General features: G+C 42.0%; 1 protein-coding gene across 3 annotated transcripts in view; it reads right to left on the bottom strand.

Moving 5' to 3' along the window:
- Nucleotides 1-729: 729 nt before the first annotated feature.
- PIP4K2A (phosphatidylinositol-5-phosphate 4-kinase type 2 alpha) overlaps nucleotides 730-24,907 on the bottom strand; it is a 497,067-nt gene continuing 472,889 nt past the window's right edge. For 2 of the 3 annotated variants that reach the window (XM_029588708.1, XM_029588709.1), the window contains exons 8-10: nucleotides 24,390-24,633; nucleotides 18,526-18,629; nucleotides 730-4,380 (exon numbers count right to left, since the gene is read on the bottom strand). In XM_029588708.1, coding sequence (XP_029444568.1) covers nucleotides 4,300-4,380; nucleotides 18,526-18,629; nucleotides 24,390-24,633 — 429 coding nt within the window. In that variant the 3' untranslated portion in view covers nucleotides 730-4,299. The remainder of the gene's footprint in view (nucleotides 4,381-18,525; nucleotides 18,630-24,389; nucleotides 24,634-24,907) is intronic. The other variant, XM_029588710.1, reaches the window with a different exon arrangement.

The following is a 24,907-nucleotide window of genomic DNA, read 5'->3' as shown; positions in this document are numbered from 1 at the left end:
GTCTGGGTTGCATGGCTGAAGTTAACATGGGATTTTAGCTTCTAATTTCCATCTCAGCGCATTCTAGCTCTGCTTTCCCTTGAAAAATCCAGAATGCAATGCGATGAGAGCTAAAGCAAGACTGGCCTTACATTTCAAGTTACCATCGGGTTAGTCTGGCACCATGGATGTGTTGGACAAAGGTAGCTGAAACCAGGCCACAGTTTTGGCCTCAGTAATATTGCCCTTGTAAAATACTACCCAGGAAGGCAACATCACTGCAGGGATTGTAGGAAGAGACCACTAGTGCCACAGTTAAAACAACTATTCCCGTCTTCTGGATTTTGTATATTAAAAAAATGTTTCTTTTTGCTGCCAGCAGTTTTACAGCTCATTGTAGGGGGGGACGACAGCCATCCTTTGTAGTGGCCACATTTTGGATATGGAGGGCCTTTCCGGTAACTGGAGAGCGTAATTTAGCCTCGCACTTTGCATACATGTACATAAGCATTTTTGTTGTAAAGGGCTATAATGGCAAGTTACTTTCCAGAGTTGTCAGGAAATCTTTCTCTCTGCAGTTAGGAAAAGCTGGATGACTGCTGGACAGATGCCCAGACATGCAGAAGGCAGTATGAAGTTTTACAAGGAAACTTGAATCATTTCTACATCCATGACTTTTTATGGTCGACATTTAAGTCTGCAAGTTTGATGTGCATCAAAATAGCTCTACAGAAAGAGAAGAACAATGGATTCATCTTGTGCGTCACCAAAGTGCTTTATTTTATAAAGCATTACTCTTTTATGGAGTGCATGTTTAGCATTAAGATACAGTGTGAGGTTTTCTCACCCAGTCCAGATAAACAATGTTTCAACAATAAAAGTTTTTCAACAATAATGGGCGACAGACTGTTACAGACAACACCTCCCCCCCACAAAAAAAAAAACAAAACCCCAAAACAAAACACATCTGTGTCAGCTTCTAAAAGCACACGGTTATTGGCCACAATTAACAAATATACCCAGATAATGCATGTGTCTCTTGGTTTTACTTCAGAGCCTCTCTTAAGGTCGATTACCACAGATACCACGGTATAAGCCAGAAAAATAATTTGGATGATGGAATAATAAAAAAATTGAAATTACAGCAGCAACATTTTAAAGACATAATACAGAATTGTATGTACCACTAAGGCAGGCAAAATAAAGGAAGGGAAAACAATAATGCAAGATTAGTGTACAGCAATGGGGCTAATACTGTTTTTGCCCACTGAAGACTTGCTGCTATTCCTCTGAAGTAAACCCTACAGGACCAATTCAAGCTACTTGGGCAGTCAATATAAGACCACACATGGCTGCTTTATTAACTGCAAATCCGATTAGTTGCTCTGGCCTTAGCCTGTGAAGACAGCAGGCAAGTCTGGCCGCATGCTGATTGCGCAAGTATCTCAAATCTGCCCCTCCATACATTATGCATGGTCGCAGTCTTGACAGAATTAAGGTATTGGAAAAAGCATTCTGGCACTCCAGGGTTTGCTTAATGGAATTATTCTGTCCCCTGTGAACTGTGGAATGTTTCGAATGCAGGCATGGCACGGCCCACAGTGATGCTCACCCTGCATCAAACAGAAAGTTCACGCGACGCAATTGCTCTGCACTTCTTTAAGCAGCTCCTTTGAATTTCCTCGGTGACCCTAGGAGCAGCCATGTTGGCTTAAATGACATCACATGCATACTTGTACCCGATTGGTCCATGAGATGTGGGTAATTTGTGACATCACTGCCACTACCGACAAAAGCAACGCGTGAGTGAAATATCTCTAATCATTACGGCTGCTCCCCCCCAAAAAAAAAAGAAAAGCAGGGGAAATCAGAAGAAAGTTGTTATAATGAAAAAAATTAAAAGAAGAAAAACTGTAGAGAAAAAAGTGTGCATCGTGCTGGTCATGTCACAGGCCTGGCGTGCAGCACCACACCTGGGAAGATGGGTGTGGTCCCTTTAGGTCAACAGCAGCCAACGCCAAGCTTCAAGTGCCCACACCAGGTCTGGATCTCAGCAGAAGGAAAAGATGGAAATTAATCTGGTTCTCTGATCAAATACGTTCACATGCTTGGGCCAGATATAAAGGGCAAGGGTAGGAACAGGGTTGAGAGGTTGGAAAAAAAAAAAAAGCATGGGGAGGCTTGGGGAGCAGGAGCTGGTGTTGGGTTAACCATCGGGTCTTTATCTACTGTCACCTTCTATGTACGTAATGAATATTCACTGTCGATATCCTGAAAGCCAGATCTTCAGGAGGGTTACCTGACAACTAGATTTGGGGAAGCAAGGCTTTAAATAAGTGACCGGGGAAAATTTATTTTTTTTGTCTTTTTTCCCCATAATTTTTAACAAAAGCATCTCTTAAATTCAAAGACAAATGGAAAAGGCACAGCTTCAGAGCACAGTCTATAGAAGAAGTTCCCTATATAATTTCAGCATATTTAATTTCTCTCATTTGAATTTGGAATCTTTTCGAAACTCCAGGAAGAAAAGTAATTATATCAGCTTCAGCAATCAGCTTTTCAAACTTCCAACAGGCTAAATCTAATCAGTACAGTTTTAGGCAATGTATATGCGTCATCACCGCTGGGCAACACTAAAACATTCTTTACCATGATTAAATCTGGGGGGAAAACTCATTGTATTGTAACAGGAAGAAAAAGCTTTCTAACACTGACTGAATAGGGTGCTCTTTTTAAGCACACCAATCACATTACACATTACATTGAGAAATGATGAAAATGACATGGTCTATACTGCAAAAATCTCAACTTTACATGTAAACTTCAAAATCATATACACAACGTATCTTCTAAAGTACCCCCATCTTTCTGATCATGTAAACAGTAAAATATTAAGTATCACGTCTAAGGGACAACTTAGAATGCCACACTATTATTTAAAGGATACATTTTCAATCAGCTGCCTAACTGACTAAATTTGTCCATGTACTTTTCTGCCCACACTCAAACTGGCTACAGAATTTGCATGCGCAGACTGGGTGCTTATACATAGACACAAAGCATCCGCATACTTTTAAGTTATCTCCAATGGGAGCATCAACACATGGAGAATTTTAAAAATGAAATGCAGACATATTTTTCTCCCTCGACTTTGTTATGTCCCTAGGAATGCCAGCTTTCACTGTGGCTGAAAATCCACTTAGGAGGATTCACCTATCCTATCCCTGGTACCCCCCTGGATTTCAAATTTACCTACATAGTTCCAAACTAAGCCTTTGAAAATGTATCCCTAAATGATAGGCCATAAGCTACACACAGTAAGATTTATTTTTAAAGTAACAGAAGAGTTGGTAACTCTAAGACTCTTACTCATCTCCTTTGAGTTTCAAAAAGTCAATAGTTACTATTGCCCAAAACTCTGTTTCAGAAAGCTATTTTCTGTTGTAACCTTTTATTTAGCTCATATATTGCAAGATGAACAACAGTATAATGATGAATAAGCCTCAAATAATAAACGTGAAGTAAGCAGTTGTCTTGACATAAATCTGCTGTGGCAAAAATGTATTTACAGGTACCGAGCATCCTTGTGGCATCAACATATTGCGGAAAAAGGTGATGCTTTTAACTCTCTCAAGAACAGCAGCTGGGGTTTCCCCGCCATGACCAAATAATACAAAAATGCGTCAGTGCAAACGTGGGAGGGCTCCTGCTGGTGCTGCGTCCAAGCCTTGACCTTACAGTAATATGCGGGAGCTGCCAGCGTGCAGGGAGAAAGAGTAGGATTCTTAGTGACATTCCTTCACAAATACTGCCTCACACCTTTCAGTCCAAAATACAAATGACTCAGAGTTAAACTGATCTACAGTTTACCATTTGTTACCAGTCACGTTGATTTTACATGCACATGATTTTCCCCTCCTTTGATCCTTCCCCTTCACCATCCATCCTGTTATTCTTCATTCGTTCCACCAAAGCCAACAGCATCCGGACAACTGATGCTGCGGTTCACCACTGGTGAAGCTGATCTGTTTTATGCTTGTTTGTACACACATACCACACACACATACACACACACAGAGAGTCAGCAATAGCTATGCTGGGAATATTCAGGTAGCAGCTGAAGCTTGCATCCACCCCTAACCCCCCCTCCCCCCCCCCCCCCCCCCCCCCCCCCACCAAATCTGTCATCTTTGCCAGAAGATGTAAACAAGGGGTTGGGTTTCTGCAGGATGGGCAACTCAGTCGAGTTCCACTCTTCCCTGGACATGTGCCGCCATTCTTGGCCTCCCTTCTCATGTTAGTCCCACAGTTCAGGAAAGGTTACGTCAGGATGTTGGCAATAAAGTCCAAGAAGCGCTTTGAATACTGCTCTGGATTAACAGTTGAAATCTCAGCACCCGCCTACAGAGGGGAAAAAAAAAAAAAAGAAATATTGCTAAAATTATTATGGCTGCTCTGTGGAGTAGGGAAGAAGAATCATGTCTAGTTAAAAGTTCAAGTATGTTTTGCTAAAATGGTTAGAAGAGTGCCCACATCTGGAAGGATAACACGACAGATCTGACGCAGGTGGGGAGGCTAGGGGTGAAACTGGCAAATTAGAAAAGTTAGTAAAAATTGTGGCAGAGTGGGAAATTTTTCTGTGAATCACTGCCTGAAGAGAAATGCAAATCCCTAGCGGGACACGGGCTATTCGTTCGGGTGGTGAGTCAGAAAACGGGGGGCCTGGAAGAAAGGCTTGTGGGGGTAGCGTGACATTCAATGGAGTAAGGAGTTTTGGGGGGGGGGAGGGTAAAGTGTGAATGTGTGGGTGGAGGGGTAGAAGGATGAAGAGAGGGAGAGAAGTGGAGGTGGAGGGGGGAATGGAAGGAAGAGAAAGCATGTCCAACAAATATTGCTTTGATTTACAAGGATTTATCAAATGTTTACAAAACATATTACACTGTGCTTAGGAATGTATAAAGCTACATATAACAAAAGCTGTGTGTTGTACAGAAATAAAAGTGAATTTGAATAAAAAGTTCTTTTGTATTTTCTATGCAGCGGAGATGTTCGTGTCCGGTGCTTAACTCCAACTATATTCCATGTACACCGTAATTCCTGGATTATCAGCCATGGTGAAAGGCACTGACAAAATGCAGAGGGGTCTCTGTAAATGACAGATGGACAGGAGCTGATCTTACTGTGGTATTAAGGGCTGGTGCACAAAACTCAGCCACGCCAGTCAAATTTGGGAGTGGTGGCGGCATCGGTCAGTGGTGTAATACAAGAGAAATGAGTAGCGACGCAAACACTCCACTCCCAGGAAGAGAAGCACTAGCAATGTCTTAATCTCAAGGGAAATGCAAAACTCCTTATTTTCCAGCAGTCCATTACTGAAAAAGCAAAGATCGGCCCCATTCTTCACTGCCGTTTTGTTGCAATATTTGTACAATACAGCTGAAGTCTAGGATTGTTAGTTAACTACAGATTGTTTCGCAGGGACTGCTCTAGGCTAACTGGCATCCTCTGTGAAAAATACCCTACCCTCACTCTGATGAAATAGTTATTTATTTATGGCTTTTTTTATGCCGATGTTCGAAGGACATCACATCGGTTTACATGTAACAGGTGTAGAAGCAAAAACATAAAATGGAAACTGTGCAGTACATATAACGGAACATAACAACATAGTAAACATGTAATTTACAGTGTAAATAAATACAGCTTTGTGGTTGGCAAGGGCAAGGAGCAGGGGAGATGGATTATGTGCCACCACCCACAGCCTCTTCTACCCCCCTCCACTCACCAGTGACAATTTTAGGTTCTTGCCATTCTCCTCCCCCAATTAGGTCAGCCAACACTATTGAAGTTGGGGGGGGGGGGGGGTCTATATAGGATGAGACTGACCCCCACTATAATCCCTGCACCTTGAGTTTAGTAACAGTCTGTGTCCACAGAAACTCCTCCAACAATGGGTGCACAGCTAGTAGGTTCCCCCTTCGCCATACATAAAAAAAATATTCAGATTTTGCTGTCACTTTAGTAACAGCAAGACAAACTCCTTCCACTACCAGGAACTCTGAGGTACAGCATAAAATCTTGCAAAAAAAAAGTCGCTCAGAATCTATCAGATGAATTTTCAAAGGAGATGTGCATGTAAATGTAACATACTATTGTAGCAATTTTCAAAAGCCATTTGCACGTGTAAAGTGCATTTACACATGTAAAACCCAGTTCTAAGTATGCAAATACTTCTGAAAATCAGGCCCATTACAGCAAATCTGTAATACCAAAACAGCACTAACTGCTAGGACTCAAACAGGAATGACCTTTCCTATGAAAAGGAACAGGCCCTAGAATACACTTCCTGTTGGAACAACGAAACAAGCAGGTTTGCTACAGAGCCTGAAACAGCAGCTGCACACTACACTACTACCACCTGACATTTCTATAGCGCTACTTGCCATGTGCAGTGCTGTACAAACAACATAGCAGAATATCTGACCTGTCTCACACTGACAGAGCACAAACAAATCCTCAACAAATAGAGACTAAGGGAGCACAAATTAGAAACAGAAACATGCAAGCAAAACCTGAAATGGAAAGCCCCCAAGAAGCCAGACTCTGCAGAGAAACAGAAACATAAATACATTTCATCTTGTAATGTGCAAAATGCAAAGAGATTCCCAAAGCTCACATATTCCATTCACTAAACTGAAAATAAAATTGCTTTTCTCTACTTTTGTTGTCCGGACATTTTGAGGTCCATTTTCGGCAATTGTCCAGTCAGTATAGTTAGCTAGATAAACGTATCCAGCTAACTCAGGGGGTCATTTACCAAGCAGATCGCACGCAATAAGGGACGTTTTGCACGCGAAAAGTCTCTTATCGCGTGTGATACCAAGATGGGGGTGGAGTCAGCCCCGGAAGAGGAGGAGTCGGGGTGGCACCGGGGCTGACGCCGCGAAGACTGCGCAGACAGCGAAAGGTACGCTTGTTTATCGCTGTCAGGTTCGCGCCAAATAACTACACCTTTTATGGTGTAGTTATTTGGTGTGACGCCGGCAGCGCTCGCACCGCAGAGGTGCGATTCAGGGAGCCCTGCGAGGTTGGTAAATCCAGGCCTCAGTCAGTGGCACTGCTGAATATGTCCAGCTATCTTAAAGGCAGCCAGATAATGTTATCCAGTTAACTTTAGGACTGCTCTATAACACAACCAGAGTTAGCTGGATAACTTATCTGGCTAACTTAACTCTGCCTCAAAATGTCCCCCGGAACACCCCTACACTATCCAGCTAAACTTTGGCCAGATAAATGCCCAAAATATTCAAAAGTTGGCATATACATTTATTTATTTGTTTGTTTTTTTTAATATACAGACATTCAACTTAAGTCATCACATCGGTTTACATATAACAAATTAAAAAACAAAAGGTTACATTGTGATAAATAGTAGAGAGTAGATAGATAAAAAATAAAGGGAGAATTAATTAAAGAGGAGGGGAAATAAATAAAGTATGATTTGCAAACATTAAACAGAGTGGCGATGATGATGATGATGATACCATGTTTTTAATTTTTTTTTTTTTTTAAAGTTTGTGATGATGGCTCAATTCTTAGTTCAGTGGGGAGGGTGTTCCATAAAAGAGGCCCGGCCAGTGAGAAAGCACGTTCTCTTGTTGAGTTGAGGCGGCTTAATTTCAGGGAGGTAGTTGCAAGGATTCCAGTATTAGTGGAGCGCAGATTTCTCTTTGTGTATAACTCACAAGTTATCTGGCTTAAATGCCTTTGAATATGGAGCCCTTTATTTTTCTAAACACTTTGGTTTTCATCTTTTTTTTTTCTGCTTTCCTGTTGTCAGTCTACTCACTCCTTTTCCCAGAGTCTCCTATCCATTCTTTCTTTCTTCCCTCTCCTCCTGTCTTAACTTCCTTCTGTGGTAACTCTCTTTGGGATCACCATTAAGATGCCCTAATTCCCAAACCTTGGCTAGGAGCAGAGGCTCCGGCTCTGGTGCTCTTGAGACCAGGAGAAATCGCATAATTAGGTTGTGGCCCCATAACTGACAGCTCATCCATTCATTTAACAAACTTCTAAGATCCCCTGTTGTGTGACTGAATAACCCAAACAAAGTCCCATAGAGCCTGCAAAGTTGCTTCAAGGCTGTTCCGTGCAAGACAGAGCTACATGCTAATTGGCTCTCTCTAACAGTCAATCAGCATAGCCAGCAAGCTAGGGAACAAGCTGGATAAACAGAGAAACCTGTCTCTGTCCAGTCCCAGGATTCATATTGCTGCCACCATATTTTGATGAAGATATAGAATTGCCTGCTCTCGCTGTTATACTTGCTGCTGCTCTGAATCCAACTGAAAGGTATGTATTACACTTTGAAAAAGATTTTTGCTTTCTTTTTTATTTATATAAATATATGTAGTTTTATTTGGATAATTTTTATTCCATGTGCCTTTTTGGTTTTTTTATCTCTATATAAATGTATGGCAATGGTAATTTTATTTTTAGATACCAATTTTCAAGTACAATTCAAGTGATGTACAAATATAAAATAATATAAACAGCAATATAAACGTTACAATATTATATAGCGTGACAACCTCTGCTGATGCTGAGTGTAGCTTCAGCATATGTAAGCTTATATATTTAGAAAGAATACAAACACTTTCTCAGGAAAATATAAAAAGAATGGTTGCACTGCATTTTAATTCAAAACAAAAGTGATGATGCACATTTAAGTTTGGAACTCATGTTTGCTTGATGAATAGTTGATTTTTATAAATAGTGAGTTTTGTATTTGTATATAGTTTAAATATTGTCTAAAAATGTGAATGTTTTCAATAAAATCTTGACTTTTTTGCTTAGTCAGAGCTGTGAATCTTTATGCAAAATTATGCAAATTTGAGACATAATTGCTGCAGAGCTTTGAAAAACCTGCCACAGAATTTGCAAACCCTTGTCGTAGAATCTTGAAAACTCTGCCACAGGAAACCGGAGGTGCTGGCTAGGAGTTAGGATTTAGGTAGATGAGGGAGGGATGTACCATATCTAGATCAGCACCTCCAGTGAGGCTGCTGGAGTTGTCAGGCTGAGTCAAGGATCAGTGTGGCAATGGAGGTTTTGTTTGGAGTAGTGAGAGAATAGGAGCTTTTTATTGTTTGCAGTTTTTCCTACTCCAGGGTCCAGACCTCAAGGTCTGTGATCCAGGATGGGGGTGGGGGAGACCTGCTCTGAATTATAGAGACACAATGTTGAAATCTTGCTATAAGCATGGTAAGGGACTTATCTTGTATAAAGTGACCATCATATAGCCCCTCAGGCTGCTTGTAGCTTTTTTTTTTGGAAAAGCCCTGAATAGCGCTAGGAGAAGCAGGCTATCTGGTTGGGATTCTTCCAGTGTTGTGTTGCCATGATTTTGATGATTTTTGGAGTTTCTTATTAGACCTCTGGTTTTTAGCCCAGGAGGAGATTACAGGAAAGTCCGTTTTTCTGGAGTGGCTAACATAGGGAAGAATATGCTCGCTCCATCTCACAATCCAAAGTTGATGGCTAGTGATGACCTGCTGCAGGAGAGTTCCAGTTTTTGGATATTTGAGTAAAGATTTTGAGGTTAATATTCAGAGGCATTTAGCAGGATAACTCAAGTAATCCAAATAAATACAGACTTCTGAATATTTTGGGCACTTATCTGGTTAAATTATAGAGAGATAACTCATTATCCATCTAAAATTTATCCAGATAACATAAGGGTGTTCCGGGGCAGATAAATTATCCACCTTACTTCAATATTCAGAGTTAGCCAGATAACTGATCTGGCTAATTCTGGTATGCCAAACAATAGTCCTAAAGTTAGCCAGATAAAGTTATCTGGCTATCTTTATGATAGCTGACTATATTCAACAGTACAGCTGCACCACTGAATATCCCTCCAAAGTTAGCCGGATAAGTTTATCCGGCTAACTTTGCAAGCCAGCCAGTAACTGAATATTAACCCCTTTGGTTTTGTGGATCTGGGAGGGAGAAGTTTGCTACCACCTTTCCTGCCCCAGAGTGGGGGAAGACTGGACAAGGTGATTGTTCCCTGCTACCTGGACATTTTATCTGAAAGATCCTGTTGGTCATCTAAAAAGGAAAACTGTGAATAAGACTTTCTTGTTACATCTGGAGACCCCCATCTGGAGTCTTTGCTCTTGGGAAAAGAATTACAGTTGGAAACTGTGCAGTATTTGATCTCCTGTTGTGACCTGCAGTATTTTGCAAAGGGCATTTTTTCCCATAACTAGAGTCACCCCTCACCTTGGGTCTTTGAGGAATAATGCTCCTCCCCTCCCCCCATCGGAAGACTCCAACCCCCTGGAGCTGTGGGACTGAGTGTGGAGTTAGCCACGGGGTTGTGGGCTGAAAGAAATACTTAGTATTAAGCTAACAAGAGAGAAAAATCCTTTTATTATAAGATATCTTGTATGGAGCAGTGCTTATCGAGCAATGTAAGTAAACACCAGCTCAGCTATTTTGAGCTGTTACACTCTGTTAAATATGTCACCTCCCCTAAACTTACATACCATTGGGTTAGTTTGTTTGCATAACATTTTCCAACTGGTTGACATTATAAACGATATCATAATTATGCAAAATTCAACACATTTGTCACTTCCCAATATTTTATGCATGTAAAATAAATTTTAAGCCAATTGGAATTTTGTATACCACTTCTAAGAAAGAAGTGAATGTCATTAATGGAATGCTTCCTTATCCATATATATATATATATATTATTCATACATTGAAATTAGTGGTGCCAAATTTATTCAATCTTGGTAATGAACAAAAACATTTTTGTATTATCATTGAAAATGTATCAAAGATTGAACACAAAGGTGAATGATATTCTTTGATACTTTCAGTTAATATTATGTAAATTTAAGGACTAATGATAATAGTTTTAAAAAAATGAACAGAAGATGAAAATCCATGAGGCTAATTTTCAAAGAGTTTAGTCTCTTAACATTTGGCATTAGGACCCTAAATTAGCCCTTTTGAAAATTTACTAGTGCTGAGTACCTAAATTTAGAATCCTAGTTTCATTAGGATCCTAAAAAGTGGAATCTGGAAAACCACTTTCAATACCAGAAATGGGCATTACGAATATCTGGTGATGCCCTTCAACCTCTGTAACACACCTGCAGTATTCCAGCAAATGATGAACAAAATTTTCAGAGACCTACTATACACCAAGGTTGTGGCATACCTTGATGACATACTTGTCTTTTCCAAAAATCTGGCTACCAACTGCTCAGATGTTTGTACAGTTCTTCAACGTCTCTGTGAGAATCACTTATTCGCAAAATTGGATAAATGTTTGTTTGAGAAGTCCAGTCTGCCCTTTCTTGGGTACATCATTTCACAACAAGGATTCTCGATGGATCCCGCCAAACTCAAAGGAATCCAAGACTGGCCATATCCTGTGGGTCTTAAAGCACTACAATGATTCTTAGGATTCTCAAATTATTACCGTCATTTTATCCCACATTATTCAACTCTGGCAGCTCCCCTTACTGCGTTGACTCGTAAGGGCCAAGATACTCAAAACTGGACTCTGGAAGCCATTACAGCCTTTCATCGTTGTAAAGAAGCCTTCCTAGCTGGTTCTTGTCACCATCATCCAGACCCAAACCGCCCCTTCCTGGTTGAGATGGATGCCTCTGCGATTGGGGCTGGGGCAGTCCTGAGCCAACGCTCCGCTTCTGGATCCGTAGCCCCATGCTCATTCTATTCTCGCAAGTTCTCTTCAGCAGAACTAAATTATAGTATCAGAGATTGCGAGTTACTCGTCATTAAACTGGCTCTAGAAGAATGGCGCTCAACACAAGTTTGTTGTATTCACAGACCACAAGAATCTGGAACATTTGAGCCATGCCCAGCATCTTAACGCCCATCAGGCCCAATGGGCTTTATTCTTTTCTAGGTTCAACTTTGAACTTCGCTACCGTCCAGCTGGAAAAAACCTCCGGGTGGGTGCTCTATCACACTCTTTTGATCCAGAAGATACTCCAGAAGAACCTGGTCACATAATAGACCCAGCTTGTATTTGCCTGTATGCGACTCACCCAGTCCCCAACTGGGAAGACTGTTGTGCCCCGTCGACTCCGAGAAAGAGTCCTTCGGTGGGCACATGACTCTACATTTGCCGGTCACTCAGGATGAGCGCAAACCCTGGTGCTGCTCCAGCAGTTCTTCTGGTGGCCTATTATGGTCTTTGATGCTAAAGTATATGTCGATTCCTGCAACACTTGCGCTCAACAAAAACCCCTGGTTGGTCAACCCTGGGGTCTGCTTCAGTCACTTCCAGCTCCCGAAGAACCGTGGACACACCTTTCCACGGATTTCTTTGTGGACTTGAAACCATCTAAGGGCCACACAGTCATATGGGTTATGATAGATTGATTCTCTAAAATGGCCCATTTTGTCCCCCTACTGGGTCATCTTTCGATTGCATGGCTTGTCCAAGGACATTGTCTCCAAAAGGGGTCCACAATTTGTTGCCCGATACTGGCGCGCCCTTTGTCGTAAATTTGGCATCAACATCAGTCTAACAACAGCCTACCATCCTCAAGCCAATGGACAAGCTGAGTGTATGAATCTCTCCTTGAAGTCTTTTCTCCATGCCTATATCAACGATTGTCAAGACAATTGGTCCGAACTCCTTCTTTGGGTGGAGTTTTCCCACAACTCCCATATTGCCACTGCTACAGGTACGTCACCCTTTTCTGTCGTCTATGGGAAGCAACCACGACCACCATTGCCCATACTATTATCAGTACCCTTCTCCTGTTGCACAGGCCACTGCTGATGCCCTCAAGGCACTATGGGAATAGATGAACCTTCACTTACACCAAGCCACATCCCGGGCCAAGAAATCTGCTGACAGCCGCCGACACTCGGCTCCTGAATTCCTTCCTGGCCAGAAAGCCTGGTTGAGCACTTGGTATATTCAGCTCAAGATACCTTCTCAAAAGTTTGCACCAAGGTACATTGGACCTTTCTCAATCATTCGTCGTGTTGGACTAGTTTCATACTAGCTTCGGCTGCCGCCTATACTGGGAATTCACAATACATTTCACGTATCTCTCTTGAAGCCAATGGTCCTATCCTGGCCTTCACGAAAAGCTCCTGAACCATCTCCGTTGGTTGCTGAGACTGACACCACCTACAAGGTTCACGAAGTCCTTGACGTCTGCTGGAGGGGACACCAGTGGGAATACCTCCTTTCCTGGGAGGGTTATGGCCCTGAAGAAAATTCGTGGGAACCAGCTCGAAACATCCTGGATAAAACCCTCCTCCTGCAATTTCATTGTGCCCATCTGGGCAAACGCTGACCTCCAAGGGGGAAGGCATAAAGGGGGAGTACTGTTATGTGTGCCGGCAGCAGCAGACCCGCGGCTCAGCCCCTTCACCTCTCTCAAGTGATTCCAGTGCCTGGTCCCTCGTCTCTGGTGGCAGTAGGCCACCGGCTCCGTCCTCGGGCCACCCCTGGTGCCTCCAGCTCAGCTACAGAACCTGGTACCTCAGGTTCAGCTACAGCTCCAAGTGCTCCGCAGAAAGACACTGCTACTCAGTAGCGTGCCCTTCCCTAGGTGTGTGCGTATCACTGTGACTTAAGTAGGGCCCGCGGCAGGAACCGAGCTGCGGCCCCAGATGATGACGTATATATGCCCGGGCTTCGCTTCCTAGCATTGCCTTTGCAACAAGTCTCCTTGGGGCACACCACGGATGAGGGGGTTATAAATATGTTTTTGGATATCCACATGTGGCATTGTTGAGTAGAAACAGAGATTTATATATTACATCGTAATATGGTTTAAGGGTTATATAATACCATTATGGGGATATTTGTATAAGATATCTAATACAGAGTGGTGTTTTCCAACATAAAAGACCAACAACAACTAACATCAGATAATTGAAATGTAAAAGATTTTTAGGGACAGATTGAGGTGAGAAGTAGAATAGAGTTGAGGGCTATTAATAGTTGGGTCCAGGTTGATATAAGTGTGTGGGAAATTGTTAAGATGTTTACATGAAGTAGTAAGCAACATATCATCACAAGGAATTGATAAATATGAATGGTTTTATGTAAAAAATTGAAAAAAATTAATGTTTTAATGCATTTCTAATAAATAAATTGATTTTAATATAAGACTACATTTTTGGTATGGTTTATTTGTAAGCCAAAGTGCTTTTTTCCCCCCCAATTATTTGTTATTGGGAGATTTTTGTGTGTGTGTGTGTATATATATATATATATATATATATAAAACAGTTGCCATGGCCAGTTATGAGTGGATGTTACCAGCGATGGGAACATTTGTGTTCTTGCCACTGTAATACTTTAATGTTACCAACCATAGTAATGCTAACCACCCACCCCCCTACTCTCCTGAAAGGGCCATAAATAGACCACAAAGGATTAATCCTCACCCTTTCCAGCAGAAGTCCCCTCTGAGAGCTTACGAGGAGGACCTTTCAAGCTCCCCACTGCTGGCAGGACATCCCCCTTTTGAAAGGGTTGGTCTTGTGTAGGAGCAATGCCAACTTGCTTCTGCCCCACCAGTTCAGATTTTCAAACATGGAACTGGCTGATCCAACACGCTCCTTTGCCCCGCTCATGTTTCAGTGTGCCAATGTTAATGCGGGGAGGGTGAGGCGAGAGGAGGGACATCGGGCCACAGGTGACCCTTCCTCACCTTGGTGGAAGACAGAGGGTTGAGTTTCAGACCAAGACATCAGCAAGCATATTAGCCTGCCAATGCCCCTTCACACAGTTTACTACACCTCCTGATATGGAGTTAACTTTTTTTTGTGATTTGAGGTAAGCAGTTTTAATATTAATGAGTTGTTTGTCTGTATTTGCTCACAAATATTTTGTTCATGTCAAGCTTTTGTTTTTTCTATTATTGATAATACATATTTTATTGCGTGCTCTAGTTGCATTTTGAAATACTTCACAGTGATTTACAGATCAATGAGCAAAATATCACCAATACAATTCATTCATATTCATTTAACTAAATATATTAAAGAAATATCTCCTCTCATACCTTATCCTGATTACCCCTTTACTTCAAAGCCAGGGATTATCATATAAACTAGTAAAAATAAAACTAAATGGATAAATACCATAGCAAACCTCTACTGTTTAGTAATCCTGAAAGATAACGATTGTATACTGCTCCTAGCTAAGCTTTTTGAAGCTTTATCTCTAGCTGGCCAAATGTTAGTCCGAACAGCCATGCTTTAGCTTCCTTGTAGTAATGTAAATAATCCTTCTGGGACTTAATTACTATTGGAAGACTGTTACATTAATGATGGCACAACAACCCAAAAAACCTGTTTTTCATATACTGTAAGCAAATCTCTATCAGAGGGAAACAACAGGGCTCCTTGTAAACAGAGCAACCTTTGTGCTGGATTATAAGAAGATGCTCTCTCTATTAAATAATCAGGGCCCAAACAGTTCATTTTAAAAATCAACATCAACAGTTAAAATTTGCTGCAGTGTTCCAGAGGCAGCTAGTGTAGTCTTTTCAGCATGATCACTATAATGAAGACCCACTGTGATCCCAGCTGCTGTATTTTATAATATATCTGTAACCTTTTGGGAACAGCTTGAGGTAAAACAACATATATCGAATTACAGCAGTTCAACCTTGAAATTATCAAGGCCTGGACTACTGTTCTTAAGTTTTCTGGAGACAAATAAGGTCTTACTTGGCAGACCATTCAGAAATGGCCAAGAGCAGTCCTGAGCAGTGTTGAAATCTGAACCAGATGACTAGGTTTCTTACAGATTGCTTCAGTGGTACATGTTCTCCATTTATCAATCATGATCATCAGGTCCACATCCAACTCTCCCTTGCCCACTAACAAAGCATATGTTTTGCTGACAATGAGGTCTTTATTGAGCAGAAAAGTTATCCAGGTATGTTTATCCTCATACCTTAATATGGATATTCAGCAGAACATACCCAGATAAGTGTTCCAGATAAATTTATCTGGCTGGCTTTTAGAACAGTTGTTTTCCAACCAGACCTACCCAGCTAACTGTCGGACAGTGCTGAATGTCAGCGATGTTTGGACAACATGAAACCACCCTCCTGGAATGCCCCCAGCACCACCTGTTTGGACCCAGCTAAAGTTTGTGCGGGGAGGGAAATATTCAAATCTCAGATTTTGTCCAGGTATCTCCAAAGGTTACCTGGACAAGCTCTTTGAACAATGACCATATTAAGTTTAAGCTTGAGGTTCTTGAGTCATTTTATTACTGCCTCTAGTGGCCTTAAAGCTCCAAAGTCAGCACTCTTTAGTAAGTAGGCCCCACAGAGATGTATTGCCCTTACAATGGCTCCTTCCAGTCTACTATACTATTCTATCTTCCAGCCTGTCACTACATCCCTTATTTTAATACAGCTGGTAATCTTGAAGTTCAGGACTTTAACCTTGGTGTGACAACCCCCCCCCCCCCCAAATATCTGCCTTTGTTCTTAACTCACACTACCTGGTGATCACGGGACCTTAGGTGATCACCTATACTCAAGTTAGAAATACTTTCTTCATTTGTAACGCTATATCCCACTCTGGGTTCTGTTAGCTGTTGCCTGTGAAGTATCCCTTCAAGGGAGTCATGGACCTTCTTGGGAGTACACACCCATCAATATATACTATATTAAAATCTCCTACCAGCAACCCATCCCCCTTCACTGAAATCCTATGAATGTCTAATCAAATCTTGGTACAGCTCTTTTGGCTTTGCTAGAGGTCTATATATGACAAAGGTGTAAATGGAATGCCATTGGCTCCTCAGATAAATGACAGTGCCTTCCTCCCTTCTCCATATCTCCTGCACTGCAGTTGCTTTAATGTTATTTCTTTAGAAACAAAGTGCTACTCCTCTTCTGCCTACTCCATCCTTCCTGAACAGATTATCTATCTGTAGATACACACAGTTTCTCTCTCTCTCTATATATATATCTCACCGCACTTTGCAGGAATACCACAATTGTTCCAATTCCTACCTGCAACCACAAGAGACAGAGAGAGAGAGAGTGTGCACCTAGCTTGATGTTACCCAGGTTTAGAGTCCATCAAGCTAGGTTGAGAGAACACTGTACAAATCTCATCGTTGTGCGAGTTTCCTCTCTCTCTCCCTCCCCTCACCCCCAAAATGCTATTTGCGACAAGGTCGCAAAGTGCGATATAGCCATAACCCCATTAGTTTAAAAAGGATTTTGTTCACGCCATACACATGAGCATTGCTGCTGGTGGGATAAGCTCTTTATAGAAAGACAAAATATCTAGCCAAATGTATGTAACCTTGAATTTTTTTGTTTTTAAAGATAAGTGATATAACACGTCAAAACTAATCAAGTCAGGCTCTCTGTGATTAAGTGTGCTGGCTGCTTTGAAAGTGATTTCTTTCATATAGATCTATCTAGTATTTGAATTTTTTTTTTTTGGGGGTGGGGGTGGGGAATGATTCCAGACAAGGCTGCTATAGAACAGTGGACAGTGTGAAGGATGCATGGCGTGGCTTCCCAATGATAGTGGTGGAGACAAAAATGATAATGGAATTCAAGAAAGCATTGGATAAGCACAGAGAATCCCTAGCTGTGAAGAAATGATGGGAGAGCCAGCGATCAACTGGATGGGCTATGTGGTTCTAATCCATCACCATATTCTGTGTGTTTCTACGTTTCTATTACTTGAGTGAAATTTGAAGCCATTCGCAAATGACAACCACAGATTTTCAGTTCTTTATGGAATATGCTCCGCCAGAGAAATGCTTGTCCAGTTACTGGAGTCTTCACACCATGTTTGCTTTTGATTTGCTTAGGCGTTACAGTGAAATCTCTTTCTTTTCTTCCTGTATTTCTTTGTGTTTACTTTCCACAGAACATGCTGCACTGAAGTGCCACTTTACTTGTGGTGCTACTCTAGAGAGACAGGTATGAGGGAGAAAGTTATCAGGGCAATTTTCAAAGGGAAATGTAATTATAACATTCTATTGTAGCAATTTTCAAAAGCCCATTTACCCGCGTTAAGTGCGCTCAACGCAGGTAAAACCCATTGACAATTCAACACCATACATTGCAGCAATTTTCAAAGGTAAATGGCCTTTTGAAAATTACTACGATAGTATGTTACTTTTACATTTTGCTTTGAAAATTGCCCTGAAAACGTGTAGGCAAGAAAGTGGAGAGGGACGATGGAGATAACAAAAGCAAACAAAATCCCTTCCAGCCCTCTCCTCCCCCCCCCCCCAAAACCAGTGTTTATCAGACTGCCCTAATGTACTATTTCTGATATTGAATGCTGGGGGTGGGAAGGGACTAGATAATGTAAAAAAAAAACACCAGCAGGCTGGCATATTCCCTGGCTGGCAACATCCAGTGCTCAAGCACAACATGTCAGCTTAACATATTTGTGTAGCTTGGGGGCTTGTACGATGCAGATGAAGTTATTTTGGCGCTGGGTTTGCTTTAGGATTCCGACACTTACGCCATGTTTGACGGTTTTTGCTGCATGGGCGGCTTTCTTCTTTGCATCATAGTGGGTCAGAATGTCAATAATTGCCATGAAGTAGACCTCCTTCCTGGGAGCATCTGGGAAACAGACATAAGGTGTTAACAGTAAGTGGTAACATTTAAGCAAGTCTGCTGTCTTCCTGTTAAGACTGAGGAGGAGGAGGAGTAAGAGAGAAAAGAAACACAAGAGCAGCTGTTGATCTACCCTAGATAATGTGCTTTGTTCTAGTGCCTCTGCTTTAATAGCAGATAAGCCTTGTTCGATTGATAGTCACATTAAATATGATTTGTGCTGTGTCTGTAGCATTTTATTGTAAATATTTGTTTGTTAGACTTTTTTTTTTTACTTAATTAGCATTTGGTCTTTATCTTGAATTAGTGATTTATTCTTTACTTTGATCCTTATCTCTGCCTTCAGAACAGGAATCAAACTATTATAGATAGAGCCCCACGATTTCCTGCAGCAGGTTTTTCAAAATTCTGTGGCAAGAGTAAGCAAATTTGTTGCCAAATTTGCATAATTTAGCATATATTTCCAATTTAAATAATATAATTTGTTTTTGCTTTATAAAAACAGTTTTCTGATATTTCTGTGTTCAGCTAATTTGTTTAGTTCTTTATTAGAGAAAAAGTTATCTTAGTGATTGGGACTGGAGAGAAAGATGAGGAAGGGAAGACTGACGATCTCAGGAGAGGGAAAGGGAATCTCAGAGGAGGGAAATGAAGAAGGAATCTTAGGCAGGATGATAGAGGGGTAGAGGGATGCAGGGACAGAGGGCAGAGGCTGAGAAAGGAAAAGATGGATTCACAGAGGGTAAGGACAGGGAATGAGAGGAGAGGAGAGAAGGAAACATCAAGAATTGGGGAGGAGGTGGAAGAGAAGGAGGAAACACTGGGATGTATAAGAGGAAGGAAGGAGGGAAGACTGCGGATGTGAGTGGAAGAACAGGAACAGGGAGGACTGGGATAGGGGTAGAGAAGAAAGGAAGCCATAGTCCCTCCCCCCCCCCCCCCGCCACAATCACACCCCATCCCCTGTTTCCCTTATCCCCCCAAAGCCCCTTTGATCTCCTCGCACCCCAATACCCCTCCAATCCTCTCACTCACATCCTACACCCATTCCCATCTCCTCACTCACTTACACCCATAGTTACCCCCTCATTCCTGCTCCACACCTGCTCCAGTTTCCTCAGTCTCTCCCATTTCATCTCTCAATTTCACAATGGTCCCCACACTCATTCTTCCAACCCACTCTCATCCCCTCACTCTTCCTCATCCCCTCCCCTGCCCCCCACCATTCCCTCCCCTCAAGCTCCTTCACTCACTTCAGGGCCCCCGGTCTCCTGTGATTCTGCGGCCTTGGTAAGCCTTACTGTGGAATTGGCTGGTCTTGGGAGATCAGTGGCCATGGGAGAGGTTTGGATTGAGGGGATGGGGGAAATGAGTAAATAGAATAGCTCTCTATTATCTCCTCAAAACAGGCCCACCCAGACAATTTTAAAATTCTATTATTAGTTTAATAAGAGTGCTATGCGTTGCATTTTGCTTTTGTTGTAAATTGATATATTGTAAAATCATCTTGAGAGTTTTTTTGTAAGGCAATAAATGTAACGATAATAATAATAATGATGATGTGGATAAAAGTATGCGTGTAGGGCCTCGATGTGTATACTTTTACCCGGAATTGCAGGAGGTATTTGGAACTATGTGCATATTTTTAACTTTCTAAAATAGGTGCACACTTTTTTCTGAGGTCAGTACCCATATAAATTAACAGGTGCAAAATGTATGTGGGTAATATTTCTGGGTGATTGCTAAGATAACATGTGCATGCATTCATTTTGAAAATTATTGCAAAGTCCGCATGTAAAGTACCTGCAGACAGTCTTAAAACTGCTCCCACTGCCAAAATGTACGCGCACAAATTAATCAAGTGCAGTCAAAAATTTGTGGTCATTTCAATTTTAAGGGGACCCACAGAAGGTGCCACAAAAGCTGTAATCACCAAAATATCTACCTTAACTAGTTGCTACCTGTTCTCTCACTGGAAGGAACTCACTTCTTTCTTTCATCCTAAGTTTGACTTAACCTGCGAAAGTCCTCTCTCTTCCTCTTCTAATTTTCATCTCCACTCATTACCCAATACATTTGCTCCTTCGCTATTCTATCCCATAGCCTTCTTTCCTTGGAACATCCATACAACATCCAATCTTTAAAGCCAACTACTTTCTGGATCACTATCCTGATGACTTGCACGTAGCAGGAAAGCACTTCATGACTGCAGCACAACAGGGAGGCACCGGCCAGTAGCACGAGACCTTCTTCAATGTAAACTACTCAATGGCTCTCTTTGGTCTAAACGTATTGTCCTACTGAATGGGCACTTTCGCTGTACTGACAAGTAAGCTGCCTTTAATTTTAAGTATGAATTTCTCCTTTAACACTTGTCTATGCTTCCCACATTTCCCTCCTATCTTTTTGACTTCATTTGTTTCCCATATGGCTAACACTTTTGCCCTTTTCCTTATTAAAAAAAATGTGTTTAATGACTAGTCATAATATACAGGAAGTCCTCAGGCTTATGTCACAATTGGTTCCTGAAAACCACGTCTTAAGTCAAAGCAACTTAAGTCGAAACCGCACCAAGGCTGTGACTTCACTTTCACTTTAAAAAAAACAAACAAACAAACAAACTGGAATGTTATGACTGAGAAATGCTGGAGAGTTTCTTAGGAGACAGCATAAGTGCTGGTATTTACCAGACACACCGGCTTACAGAACTGAAGGAGAATTTTCGCAGGAGGATTCATGTTCATCCTAGACCTTTGCCTGCTGTAGGACGACCTCTGACTGCTCTCCTGTGGACAGCCTAACCCCTTCCCCTTGCTGTATGGATGCCCCTGCCACTAGCGGAGGAACAGCTGAAAAGCAACTGCTGCCGCTGCCAGAACTGTACCTGACCTTGCCTTCTGTGGGAAGACTTCAGATAGCTCTCTCTTGCTGCTTTGCCCCTCTCAGTGCCAAGCCCAGCCCTGTAGAAGGCACATATGCTTTCTTCTGCCAGCCTAGCAAAGGGACAGGATGGAAGGCGCTGACGTCGGCGCTCGACACACACTCAGCGCGCTGGGTGTCGAAGTCCGGAACAGAGTGGGGAATTCTTCCACAACATAAATCTGGAACGTTGCTAAGCTGGGCAACGTAACGACGAGGACCTGCCGTGCTAGACTGGAGGAATTCCCCAAGCCATTTACATGCGTAAAAGGCAGTTTTATGCCATTTTCCACATGCTTTAAGGTGAATGTTCAAAACCACACGTCCATAAGTAGCCTCTATTCACATATTCCTTATTTTATAAAAGTTGAAAATATGCACATTCATGTTCACTTTTGTGCTGACATATGTGTGTGTGTAAAAAGGGGCAGTCTAGCAGCATTCTGGAGCAGGGATAACAGTTACATGCGGGTAAGTTGCTGCTCTGAAAGACATTTACATGTCTACATTTTCCAACTTCTGTATTTTTACACAGGCTAATTATCTGGTGTCAGTGGTATTAAACGTGTTTATTGTGTAGTACCGACAGGGTGGGAGGCCTGGGGGAGCGCAGGCTGAAGAAGCAGGAGAGTCTCGATGATGACCTGGAGAAGGACTGGGCAAACTGGTGGACTAACTGGTAAACTGGTTAATTTCCTTGATGTTTTAAAATTGGCTGACTTACATGGGTAAATCAGGAATTAAGCAAGTACGTCCCAGTTTACCTTCACACGTAAATTATACGAAACGTATATATTTAAAAAAGGTGTGTACAGTATGCACGTTCAATCCATTGCTATACGTGGTTTCAATGCATTGCATGTATTTGTGCATAAGACTTCATCTGCGCATTAAGTTGCATGGTAGAACTGCCTGTATTTTATAAAACACCCATATCATATGTGCACATTATAAAATATATAGCAAATATGCATGTGGTTACGTACACATGTATATGCCGCTGCACAGTTGTTTGAAAGTTATCCTCCCATGTGCTCTGGAGAGAGGCTTTTTGTAGGGTGGAGTAGGGGTTTACACACATACTTTTCTATTTTAAAAAGTACTTGCATAAGTTAGCCCGTGTAAGTTACACCCTTGATATATCTATATCCCTGTAGAAGGCACATATGCTTTCTTCTGCCAGTCTAGCAAAGGGACAGGATGGAAGGTGCAGACGTCGGCGCTCAACACACACTCAGCGCCTATGCAGGAATTTTCAAAATGAACTTGTATACATAATTTCACTTTGAAACTGTGGGGTAAAGTCTTTATTATAAAAATTACACGCAGACTTTACTCCTACCCAGAAAGATATGAAATTACCTTCCTTATATACTATTGTATTATACAGTTGGCATCATATACTGTTTGTGCTATCAAATCCTGCAAAGTAATTTGGGTATTACTCAATTTTATGCTGTAAACAAGGTCTAGAATTTGTTGGTATAAAAGCATATTGCAATTAGTGGTCATAACACAGAAGATTATACTATGAATGAATGTGTGAAAGGCACATGGTAGAAATATGCCTGACTCACAATTCTCTCTTCTAACGGCTGGTAGAAGTGCAGTTTATAGATCTGGTCACATCCAGTGTGATGTGGTGTATAAATCAGACTGATTAATGATATTGACCTAGTTTGTTCTGTTTTCTTCAAAGTACATTTTAATCATCAGCCATGAAAAACACCTGCTTTATATATCAAAGACAGCTTCTGGATTACAATCCAAAACCATGGAGTCCTGGCTGGGTACTTTCTGGGCTTGATTTTCAAAGCTTCTTAGGTACAGTAAAACTCTGTTTTAGGCGCCTAAGTGGCATTTTGAGCCTCAGTCAAAAGCCAGTGTACCCACGTTCATGTGTATGTTTACACACACTGAGGACAAGCATTCTTGGGAGGGGAGCAGGAAGATGGGACTTATGCGCATGCTTTCTGATTTTAAACATTATGGGCCAGATTTTAAAATCAGCGTGAAAGCGTAGATTTGTTCGCGCAACCCAGCGCAAACAAATCTACGCCCGATTTTATAACATGTGTGCGGAGCTGCGCATGTTATAAAATCCGGGGTCAGGGCGCGCAAGGGGGGTGCACCCTTGTGCGCGCCGAGCCCTAGGGGAGCCCCGATGGCTTTCCCCGTTCCCTCCCAGGCCGCTCCGATTTCAGAGCAGCCTTGGAGGGAACTTTCCTTCGCCCCCCCCCCCCCCACCTTCCCCTCCCTTCCTCTATCTAACCCGCCTCCCAGCCCTAACTAAAACCCCCTCCTGACCTTTATTGTTACGCCTGCCTCTGGGCAGGTGTAACTTGCACGTGCCGGCTGGCTGCCGGCGCGCCATCCCTCAGCACCACAGCTGTGCCGGAGGCCTCGGTCCCACCCCGGCACGCCCCCAGAATGCCCCTTTTTGCAAGCCCCGGGACACACGCGCGCCGCCGAGCCTATGCAAAAAGCGAATTTATGCAAGTTAAGCTTTGAAAATACTTTGTAAAGTCTTGGTATACAACAAACACTCAGACTTTACTGCTAGCCAGACTGTTATAAAGTTATTACCCCCCCTCTTTAACACACCTCAGTATTCACCGTATTCACAGTATTCAGAAGTGCAGAGAAAAGCAGTAAAAACTGCTTTTCTGTGTACCCTCCAACTTAATATCATAGCGATATTAAGTCGGAGGTCCCGAAAGTTTCCAAAAGTAAAAAAAAAAAATAAAAATTTGAAGTCGGCCCGATACTTACAGCAACTTACAGATTCTCTTACCAGAACCAAATACCTTATTTTAAAATTCAACTATGTATGAAAACTCTGCTTACTGTCATGGCTTTTTATTCCGTAAACGTCAATGGCTGGATCAAATTCCCCAGGAGCCAAAGGCCTTGTGCTGTTCAGTGTATTTCCTGGACTGTCTGGGGGCGTTCCAATCGGGTGAGCCCCATCACTCTCCCCGTCGTCTTCCCCGTCATTTTCCTCACTCTCTACGTCTTCCTGCTCCGCTCTATCAATATCATGGATTCCCACCAGCAGGCTGTAGTCCATGAGTTTTAACTGAGCTAGAAACTAGAAGAGAGAGAGACAGACAGATAGAAGGCAAGGTTAGAATGATATTGATAAATAAGACATCAAAATGTCACAATTCTTGTAAAAAAAAAAGAAAAGAAAATGATTGGAGGCAGCAGAAGGTGTGTATATGGATTTTATGCTAATAAAAAAACAAGACTGGAGAGATCCATAATAAAGGGACAGATGAATAAGTGAAAGCACTGTAATCTTTCTTAAATATAATCGGCCGATACAGTAAAGTCCGCGGGAGAGCGAGCGAACACCCGCTCTC

This window comes from Rhinatrema bivittatum, chromosome 2, assembly GCF_901001135.1.
Source record: "Rhinatrema bivittatum chromosome 2, aRhiBiv1.1, whole genome shotgun sequence".
NCBI classification, from domain to species: Eukaryota; Metazoa; Chordata; class Amphibia; order Gymnophiona; family Rhinatrematidae; genus Rhinatrema; species Rhinatrema bivittatum.
The sequence above is the reverse complement of the archived record's forward strand: the minus strand, read 5'-3'. Positions and strand labels throughout refer to the sequence as shown.